This window comes from Phoenix dactylifera, unplaced genomic scaffold (genome assembly GCF_009389715.1).
Source record: "Phoenix dactylifera cultivar Barhee BC4 unplaced genomic scaffold, palm_55x_up_171113_PBpolish2nd_filt_p 000977F, whole genome shotgun sequence".
NCBI classification, from domain to species: domain Eukaryota; kingdom Viridiplantae; phylum Streptophyta; class Magnoliopsida; order Arecales; family Arecaceae; genus Phoenix; species Phoenix dactylifera.
The window spans coordinates 34,929-46,138 of NW_024068333.1; the positions used below are offsets into that span (position 1 = coordinate 34,929).

Consider the following 11,210-nt stretch of genomic DNA (forward strand, 5'->3'; position numbering starts at 1 on the left):
TTACTGATTTACCTTCTGAAAAAGAAGCCATTGACTGCAAATATGTTTACAAAGTTAGGATGGGACTGTGGAGAGAAATAAGGCCAGATTAGTAGCAAAAGGCTACACTCAACAGGAGGGAATTGACTATCATGAGACATTTTTCTCAATTGCCAAGCTTGTTACAGTTCGATGCCTTCTTTCTATTGCAGCTGTGAAAGGATGGCATTTGCAACAGTTTGATGTTAATAATGCTTTCTTACATGGAGATTTAGAGAAGGAGATTTACATGAAAAAGACATCTGGTTACACAAAAGAAAAACCTCATCAAGTTTGCAAACTCCTCAAAAGTCTCTATGGTTTCAAACAGGCTTCTCGGCAATGGTACTCTAAATTTTCTAATTCCCTTCTTGAATTTGGTTATACACAATCCAAAGCTGACTATAGTCTACAAGAAGGATGACACTAATTTTACAGCTTTGTTGGTATATGTCGATGGCCAGCAACTGTTTGGATTCCATTTCTATTTTGAAGTAGTTTTAGATGACAAATTTAAGATTAAGGATCTTGGCTCCCTTAGATTTTTCCTTGGCATAGAGGTTGCTTGCTCATCTAAAGGGATTTACATTTGCCGGAGGAAGTATGCACTCAATATTCTAGCAAATTCTAGTACATTAGGGTCTAAACCTCTCAAAATTCCCATGGATCAAAACTTGATACTCAGCAAAGACACATGCCAGCTTCTCTCTGACCCTACTGTTTATCGGAGGCTTATTGGCAGGTTATTGTATTTGACTATAACTAGGCCAGACATTAGTTATACTATTCAAACACTAAGCCAATTTATGGATAAGCCTACCATAACACATTTGGCTGCGACACACAAAGTCATCAAGTACCTCAAAACAGCCTCTGGCCAAGGCATTTTGTTTTCTTCTTGATCTACACTGACATTGCGAGCTTATTGTGATTCGGATTGGGCCTCATGTCTTGATTCTAGGCAGTTTGTGACTGGTTACTATGTGTTCTTGGAGAATTCTCTGATTTCTTGGAAGTCCAAGAAACAATCCATTATTTTCCACTCTTCTGCAGAGGCAAAATACAGAGCACGGCAGCTACTTGCTCGGAATTAACATGGTTGCGTTATGTTCTGCATGATCTTCAAGTTCCTCATCCACAAGCAGCCACGCTTTCTATGATAATCAGGCTGTACTTCATATTGCAGCCAATCCTGTGTTCCACAAGTGCACGAAACACATTGAATTGGACCGTCATTTGATCTGAGCTAAGATTCAAGAAGGCAGCATCCAAACCTCTCATGTTAGCACACAGCAGCAGTTAGCTGACATTTTTACCAAAGCTTTGCCATTTTTACTCCTTAGCTCTCATTTATCCAAGATGGGAATAGTCAATCTCTATTCTCCATCTTGCGGGGCCGGGAAGGGGGGGTTGTTATTGAAGCATACAGTAGAAGATCAGCCTCAAGCAGCAGTCAAAATGAAGCAGAAGTGTCGGAAAGGCTGAATGAAGATGAAGAAGATTTTTTATAGTTAGCCACATTGTTTTTTTTAATTATTTTTTGCTGAGTTGTAATTATTTTTACCTTGCTGTACATATTAGCTGGAGGCTAAGCTATTTTTAGGTTGTTAGTTTGTTACGATTCTTTGCAACTGTATATAAAGTTTGCCTTTGTAAACAGATTCATTCAATGAGAATTCTGTGAATTTTTTCATGGTTTGTGCTCTCTGTTTTTCCTTTCTCTCTTCCCATACATTTTCTTACACGTTGCTGTTCTTCAATCATGTCGTTAATCCCTCGTTGGTGGATCATGTCTGACGTTAATGCATTGCAAAAGTTCATATTTCTTTGTAATGGCGATGAAGAAGATTTAAGTTGTTTTTTTCTAGATTAGGTATTCTCTATACAAAAATCAACAGGAAAAGTGAATTCATGAAATCATTGTATAATGATTTTTACATGTTAATGTCGGTAATGTTTTTTTTAAAAAGCGTCGGCGGTTACTGTCGAAAAAAAAAAAAATGCCGATGCTTTTATGTAGCGTCGGCAATATAGAGTCACCAGAACCTTTTATTGTTGTAGTGGTACTTCATCTGTTTAATGTTTCCTGTCATAGTAGGACATAACATATATGGGTGATAGATGTCTTAGATCATAAAGCTTCAATGTTCAATCTCTGTCATGTCATATGTTCAAGTCATGCTCTTTCGTGCATGTAACGCGTGAGAAAATGTCAAAAAATCTGAATACGTTGGCCTTTGGCATATAGGTCTAGTTCATCGAGTACATGTTAGCATGATTGCAGTGGGGAATTATGTGCTACTTTTTTGCCAATCCCATGCAAGACTATTTCTAGTTTTCTTTCGTCATCGAAAAGCAGAAGAACAAGATAATGGACTTGATTAACTCAAGAACAATATCAGTCGCTATCTTCATGTCACATCTCCAGTCGAATTATCTTTCCTTAGGAAGTGATGCAACTTATCAGATATTGGACTAGATTAACTGAAGCAGGGATGGCCCAAAATTAAATCCTCATGGATGTTCGCAGGGAATTTTCTAAGACATCCTCTGCCGTTGCTTAGCAGCTTCAATGGGCTTGGACGTAGCCCAATCTCGAGAATGGCAATCACAATCAGGAAAGTCAGAGAAACTCTACTATTCTAAGAATAAAACTTGATAGATATGATATGTTGCACTGGAGACCTGAGACTAATGTTGTACTTGAGACCTAAGACACATAAAGCCTTTCTGTAGGCATGGCCCAGGCAACCGAAGCCTTCCAAAATCAAATATGAAATCATATATACTTGATCTGTAACGCTTACATTGTGTATTAAAATTAAATTTTAATTTTAAATTTAAATTCAAATCGATCAGGACATGCAGCCAAGCGCGCACGCCGATGCCCACACATGCATATAGCATGGCTAGCCGAGTCGAGACAAGCATGCCCATCTCTAACTTATAGATTACACATTAGTCTGAAGTGTGTATGGCTTCCCTGGTATTGTCCCAAGGAACTCGATACCGACCTCATTATGGAATCCAGGGTGTGCTTGATTGTTTGAAAGTGGCAAATCCCGAATCATTAAGTAGATGCTAAACATCATTAAGCAAGGTAGAGGAAAAAAGAACGGCCCTAAAAAGCACGAGCTTTTAAAATGAGGGAGAAGAGTTGGAAGGGGCCGACGAAGAGCGAAGAGACGCTGGAGAGAGCGAGCTCCAGAAAGGAAGGTGCCCAAATTTTCGTCGAAAGCGTCTGATTTCTCGTCGGCGCCTTCGTCTTCTCAAAATGCGTCTCTTTTTTCGAACAAAGAAGAGACCCACTTCTGGTAAAGAAATATTGTGAGATCTCGACCGATAGGTTTTTCTCCCGTCTCATTGTTGCTCCCCATCATCCATTCTACTATTCGTCCACCATCGGATCCACCAAGCACTCTGCCGCCGCCATCAGATCCCCCCTCTCCGTCGTCTCCTCCGCCTCGTAGTCCACCGGCCACACCTGTTGATGGACGGAGTAGGGATGATGGCAGCTGGGTTGGGAGAGGAGGGGGGGGGGGGTGTGGAAGGGGTTAGGGGGGGGGGGGGGGGGGTGGAAGGGGTTTGGAAGGGGCTAGGGGTTTGGAAGGGGCTAGGGATTTGTAAAAGGGTTAGGAATTTGTAAGGATCGGGGGAGGCCAAGATGAGGCCTTCGACGATGCTTTAGAAAGCGTCGTCTTATGGCCCAAGGCTTCCGACGATGCTTTAGAAGGCATCGTCTTAGCTTAGACTCTAAAGCGTTGTCGGAACTTACTCTACACTTTCACCGATGTTTTTAGAAAGCGTCGTATTATCTTAGGCTTCCAACAACGCTTATAACCATTGTCGTAGCTCTTTTCCCACTATCGATGCTTTTAAGTGTCGTAATATACCGATGCTACTCACCCGCGTCGGTAAAATTTTGTGCGGTGACTAAATTAGTGATGCCTTTTATAGCATCAGCGGGTCATTGTCGAAAAATCCTCTTTTTCATGTAGTGAATCCCTCATCGCCCTAAAAATATCATGCAGCAATGGATCCATTCCTATCTTGATCCTGGATCCATCTAATAACTGTAGCAAAATCCTCTTCAAGCTGAATACACTCTGCACTCAAGGTAAGTCTTGCATAAGTAATGTCTTCTCATGCAGCTTGTGCACTTGTTCTTGTTTAACCATGGAAATCATAAAAGCAAAAATAGAATGAAAAAGGTCGGGAAGGCCGCGAAATTTATAGTGATAGTAGATTTTTTGGGCAAAGAAAAATGATAAAATTTTTAAGCGTTCACCCACACAAATGTTTATAAGAACTTTTTTTCAATTATACATTTTTTTCTTGAAAAGAAGGTTAGAATGTGGAACAGGGTGCGCTAACCCCTATCTACAAACCTAGAGGTCCATATCCGCTTCCCAACATCTCATACTGGCAGTTAGAACTTTATTAATTAATCAAAAATTTAATATGATACATATTTTCCTCGCTCAACAGAGTATGTATTATAGTAGTTTGATGGCAGTGATGGCTGGACTTAAGAGACGGATGGAACGTTAAGGAGAAGTATGTGAAAAAACAGCAAAAGAATTATTTTTCAAAGATATTCTTCTTTGCGAAGAACAGTAGAATATCATGAGAAATGCTCGTAATAAAGAATCAAATTTTTTTCTGCGAAAATCACATGATGGGCAGTACAGCGTACAGTTATGACTTTCACGTCAAGAAACGATTTCACGGAGCAGATAATAAACGATTTCACGGCACAGGACCAAAGAAATCACAACTCATTTTTTGGATCAATAGCATTAATCCTTTACTTTCCAACTCTGCCAGCAGGCGCAATAATAAATAAACCGTTGTTACCAAACCCCTAGATAGAATTATAGAAAGTTACCAACCCCCAAGCATTAATCTTTTAGCCTTTCACACGATGGACACCATGATTGGACTGTCAACTCTTGTAATTTTATCAGATGAAACCCATGTCAATAACCCTTTTTCAGCTCCATCGCTAATGCTGCTTCTGCTTCCGCTGCTGCTGGAAAAGGTAACCGAGTACCGTGCTGTCTCATTAGCCTTTGAGAAGGAGAGCCTTTTGGGTTCCACGGCCACCGAAACCCCCGTTGGAGACTTAACCCGGACCCCGTATGTGGACCTGGGCGCACCAACATTGGTCACCGTCCGTGTGACCGTCAGCTTATAGTTGTTTTCCGCATTCAGGAACACCGTGAACGAAGGGTAGTTCAGCTCGGCACCGGAAACGCTCTCGATGCTGGAGCATTTGATCGCGCGGCTGACGACGGCGCTCACTTGTTCATCGGTGTACCGCAGCCCGCAGAGATACGCGATATAATCGCCGGCATCGATGTCGTAGATGAGGCCGGGATTGGCGGCTCTTGAAGGATTGACATGGCCGGATCCTACAGCGTAGAAGTCGGCGACATCCATGTTCTGGTCGCGGATCGGCTCGCTGTCATTTGCAGTCAAGTCGGCAGTTGTCATGATCGCCAACTTGATGGCGGCCGGCGACCACCCCGGGTGGGTGCTCTTTAGCAGCGCTGCTATTCCACTGAGGTGTGGTGTGGCCATGGAGGTGCCGGAGATTATGTTAAACGCGGCAGCCCCGTTGCCGGATGGCCCGACCAGGAAAGGCCATGCGGCCAAAATGTTCACCCCCGGACCGACGATGTCCGGCTTCAGGATGTTGGGGTCGGCCCGGCTGGGTCCTCTGGCTGAGAGGGAAGCGACCGCCGGAGCCGGAAACGTTCCGATTAACGTACCATGGAAGGCGATCGAGGCAGTCGGAGCCGAAGCTGAACTGATGTATGATTTCATCTTGAGTCCTTCGGAGTAGCTTACATGAGCTGCTGGAAGTACGTGGGTATCAGACATGGTGGTGAATCCACTGGCTTCTTTGTTAGCTAGTATCATGGCGGCCCCGCCGGCGCTCTTGACGGTCCGGCCCTGATTCACCCGGCCGACGTCGGCGTCGGCGTCGCACACCACCACCTTTCCTTTGACGTCGATGTCTTTGAGGGAGCCACTCTTGCAGACTGCCGCGCGGGAACCTCCATGGAGGCCGGGATACACCAGAGGCAGATCGGCGGGGAGGAAGTCGCTTGGTTGGTAGGCGGACTGTCCGATGAGCTCGACGCCATTGCCAAGCTTGACAGTCGCACGAATTTCCCTGTCAATGGTGCTCGCGCCGACCGTCAGCATCCATGGAGCCTCGTTCGATACCGTGGCATTGAACGGGCCTTCGTTGCCCGCCGCGCAGCTTACAAAGATGCCCTTCTCGACCGCTCTGAACGCGCCAATGGCGATGCCGTCGTCGAAGAAAGGGAGCGAGTATCCGCCGAGGGAGAGCGAGAGCACATCGACGCCATCCTTGATGGCGTTGTCCAGACCAGCGAGCATATCAGAGGTGAAGCATCCAAGCTCGGTGCACACCTTGTAGACGGCCAGGTGAGCGTAGGGAGCCATTCCGGCAGCGGTGCCCGTGGCCTGGCCAAGTGCATTGGCATTTCCGACGAACATGCCAGCAGCCGTGCCGGCGGCATGGGTTCCATGGCCATAATCGTCGAATGGTCACTACAAAAGAAGTAATTTTCCCGGCGCTTTGCAGAGCTTTTACCGACGCTTATACGCGTCGGAAATTTTCCTCCCCACGCGTCCAAAAGCGTGACGAAATCGTCGGGCAGGTGGGCGTGGAGGATTTTCGTTCCGACGCGTTTCGTCAGCGTCGGCAGATAACCCGACGCTTTTAAACGCGTCGGCAAAGGCAATTTTTCCGACGCTTTTATGCGTCGGTCTATTACCGACGCTTTTAAGCGTCGGTAGTTCTTGTATTACCGATGTTTTTGTGCTTTGGTATACCTGTGCCGGGAGAGTTATTGCCGACGCTTTTAAGCGTCGGCAATAGCATTTTTTTTTTTAACAAATTCGTAGAAACAAATGTTAAACCTGTATACAAAATTCTTTGAGCCCTTCTTTGGCTTCTTTTTCAGAAGCTTCTGAGTCAAGCACTTTCCTGGCAACCATTCAATTTCAGTCCAAATGAAATTTTATGTATAATACATATGTTTCAATTGTCATATTGTAGTTTCAACGTAAAACAAACTCAACAAAAAAAAAATCATTCGAATCATTCGAATTTCAGTCCAAATGTCAAAAAATACACATTTGAAGAAATGGAGAAATACCAGAGCAAAATTTGTTAGCCTATGCTAGGATGTTTTTATATTATAGATTGCTTGTTATGATCAAAGATACAATAATTTTAGTCAAGAATTGAGTTTAATCATGGAAGGAGAATCAACTTATTGATTAGAATAGAAATATAAAGTACATGTTGCAGCTATTTCAGCTACATATAATGTTGAGAATGCTAATTATAAAGATAGGAATGGGATCTTTGCAATTAATAATTTTCATTTTGCATATACTGCTTAAGCCTCTTGGAAGTCGTGCTTTTCAATTCCCTGTCTACTTTTCCTGCTCGTCCTATACTTATCTTTCCTTACTTGGCCGACCATAATAAGGCCATAGCGAAATGACCTGTAGCCGAAGGTGTTTACTATTCATATTTGTAATTGATGCGGAGATTTGCAAGAAATTGAGAATGTGGGTTTATAACTTCGTGACATGTCAAACTCTCAAAGAAGAATACTGCCTTTACTGAAAAATTGGAAGTACTTTTGTAATAAGGAAGTAGATGACAGGAAAGTAATAGCATGTAAAGCCATCCCAAATAGTTGGAGGAAACTTATTTATGGTTCTATAGGTCCACGCATGGTGCCCAAATCCAAAAGACCAGTAGATGTAGTTGAAATAGTTGACATGATGGATCAATTTTTGTGTAACACCTTATTAGAATAACCAGATAAATTGTTTCTTTTGATTTTTTATCATATTGTATGCAGCATATGGATCCTGTCGTGTTGGAAGAAATGCAGATCCAACTTGTTTGTAGAACAAAAATTATCCCACTTTCCTGTTTGTGAATGAGCTTCCTCAAAACCATGATTACTTCAAGCTCCTTCAAATTTAATCATAATATTTAAATATTTAGGAGCCCGATAAGAACCAATCTCTTTCACATTGTTAGACTTTGCGGAGGCTATAATCCTTAGCTTTATGAAGACTGAAGGTTTGCTCAAGAATTTGGCAGAGGATGGTCAAACAATTACTAACTAATATTTTGTGTTTTGACAATGTCCTATAATCCATTCTACTTTGTGTGCCACTCTTAAGTGCAGAATCTTGGGAAGTACAAAAACATCTATTGTCTGAAAGTGCATAACTAAGTTCATTGTAGAACACTAAATTGTCCAACCAAAAAAGTGAAAGTTAAAAATTTTGCAGTAAACGAACTTATCTTTCAACATTTGTTTAGTAACTGTTCCGTGACTTTATCAGTTATTGGGTTTCAGAGTTCAGATATAATGGTGGTCAAAGACACTTCACCACAGGCTTCCAGACTTAGTCACCTGATTAAGAAATCAGAACAGGTCAAAGCTATATGTGATTTGAAAACGAGCCGCTCAAAACAGTCATTGTATGTAACGTAGGAATCATAAAAAGATTTGAAAAATATTTGAGTCAGAAGGGAAACAAGTTTTCGAGTTCTATAATATCACTATCATGGTGCTGGCTATTTCTAAGGATACTTCATCTTCAAGAAAGCAATTTTTGTCAAAAGAACTTCGACACTATCTTGGTTACGTCCTTTTTTTGATTCTTATGGTATAGCATTTGAGCATGCCAAGAATAGATAAATTTCTTAATTTAGTAACAACTTGTCAGCGTACAGCATCAGAAAGGCACTTTGGCATTGTGCTTTATTTTACCGCCTCAAAATTGATTACTTTTATATGATCTTTTACATTTTAGTTTTTTACTATAAATTCTACTTTTAGTGCTTTAGCAACCTTCAACTATTATTTTGCTGCTGTAATTAAACTTTGGGTCATCTATGCTTCTACATCTTAGTAATTGTTAAAGTTTTTACATAGTGATGAGCAAGACTTACACTTTATAGTCAACTAAAGCTTACGCAAGCAAACTGAATATTCTACTACAGGTACATCTAAGAAACTGGCAGATGAGGATTCATGCCCTCCACATCCTGGATTTTATAAAGGCTTGTGCTTGAGATGTGGTCAGCTAGTGGAGGATGATGGGCCTATGCTTTCACTTGACTACATTACTAAGGTGCAATGCTCAAAATTATACTACAGAGCTGTAATATAATCATGATATAGTAACTTTATGTTTCTTATATAATGCAAATGGTAGTGAGGTGGACTGGGTTAGCAGCTTAATGATGCTTACCTAGGTGTATAAGCGATGTTTGTCCTCGAAATGGTCTGGAATGTGGATAACTTATTTTCATTTTAGGCTCACATCCGGCTTCCACATATATAATTCTAAATAAAATGGTCACATCTTGCATACTGGTGCCAAGAAGTGCCCATTTTTCACAAATTCAGCCTGGTTAGCAGCATGGAGTCGTTGTCAAATTTGAACAGGTTGCATCAGAAACCATATGCAGCTGACAATCTGTCATTCTTATTATTCTGAACTCAATCACCACAGGGTCCTGCATCCTGTCAATTTTCTCCTGCATTGTTTTGGGTTGTGGTGTAATTCTGTGTGCACCATACTTTCATATTCAACCTGTTTGGATGTGATCAGTGTTCAGAAACATGAACCCCAACTCAATTGTACCTAACCCCTTCTCATACAAATCCTACTTCGTTCAGATTTTTTTTTAATGTTAGTAATGGTTAAGGGTTCTATGATATGAACCCTTAATTTTTTATAATTTACATTCATATTTTTATTTTTTTAAAAAAAATAGCAATCCCGACGCTTTAAAGCGTCGGTAAATAAAAATTGTGGGACGCCCTACGCCGACGCTTTAAAGCGTCGGTAAACTTGAAGCCTACGCCGACGTCGACGCGTTAAAAATACATTTGCCGACGCTTAAAAGCGTCGGCGATTCTGTTTTTGCCGACGCTTTTATGAGCGTCGGGAAATTCCTGTTTTTGCCGACGCTTTCTTTTAGCGTCGGCAAAAACTTTTGCCACTCCGATATCGCCAACGCTTTTGCGACGCTTCTATTTGCGTGGCGGGAACTTTAGCCGACGCTTATAAGCGTCGGTAAAGATTATAAAAAGCGTCGGGAAAGATGAATTTTCTTGTAGTGTTCACATGGCTAACAATGGAAGGGGCTGGAGTATAACTTCCATAAAAAGTTCCTACAACTTAATGATGTTCTTGGAATGGCAGAGTAATACATGCAGAGTAATACATATGTTTCAATTGTCATATTGTAGTTTCAATGTAAAACAAACCCAACAAAAAAAAAGTGTTCACATGGCTAACAATGGAAGGGGCTGGAGTATAACTTCCATAAAAAGTTCCTACAACTTAATGATGTTACTCTTGGAATGGCAGTTATTTCACATGCAAGATTCTATGCATTAAATTCACAAATTTGCTCAACATAAAAATTCACTCTTAGCTCTACGGAGCAGAAGTCATAACTGGCTTGGTTAAAATAACAAGCAGAAGGTATAAGCATTTCAAAAAAATGATGCAAGATACATTCAGCTTATTAAACGAAACCGTAGCCTTGATTTGGTCAACTCTCATACCAATGTCATCTTTATAATATTTGTTGAAAGTCTTTTTTCAACAGTCCTCTGACACCCATGCCAGAGTTGAAAGGCAAAAGGGTTGGGTCTCAAGAATGTCCCAAAAAACTCGACCTGCATTTTGTATTTCCATCCCTGACTTTGTAGAGATTGGCTGAATATTTTCATCCTCTGAATATTTGCTCCAGAGATCGGGGTATAAGCCCTTTCTGCTCAGGCGGTTCTGGCGTGCCCATCATTGTATAAGTTTTACCAGAACCTGTTTGCCCATAAGCAAATATGCATACCTGCAACAACAGACAATTCATTTTCTTAAATTCAGCATGCCATCACCAGAAAAAATCAAATAAAGGTGGCACTTGTTAAACAAATAATAAAATGGCATGAAGTAGATGCTGCAAATTAGAGATGTAATACAAGAATGGCATCAGAGCCACCATTAGGGGTCAAAAGGATAAGAGAATCGGTAGAACTGGCCAGGCAACAAAATGATCAGAGTGGAAAACCTAGGTTAAGTCACCGCAAGAACATTAGAGA

General features: G+C 41.5%; 1 protein-coding gene across 1 annotated transcript; it reads right to left on the bottom strand.

Moving 5' to 3' along the window:
* Positions 1 to 4,887: 4,887 nt before the first annotated feature.
* LOC120107706 (subtilisin-like protease) lies at positions 4,888 to 6,592 on the bottom strand. Its single transcript, XM_039121114.1, has one exon. It carries the CDS (start codon positions 6,547 to 6,549, stop codon positions 4,936 to 4,938), a length of 1,614 nt encoding a protein of 537 aa, XP_038977042.1. The 5' UTR covers positions 6,550 to 6,592; the 3' UTR covers positions 4,888 to 4,935.
* Positions 6,593 to 11,210: the final 4,618 nt, after the last annotated feature.

Coding starts and splice junctions, on each gene's coding strand:
- LOC120107706 (XM_039121114.1), bottom strand. CDS start 6,549: ATGTTCGTCGGAAATGCCAATGCACTTGGCCAGGCCACGGGCACCGCT.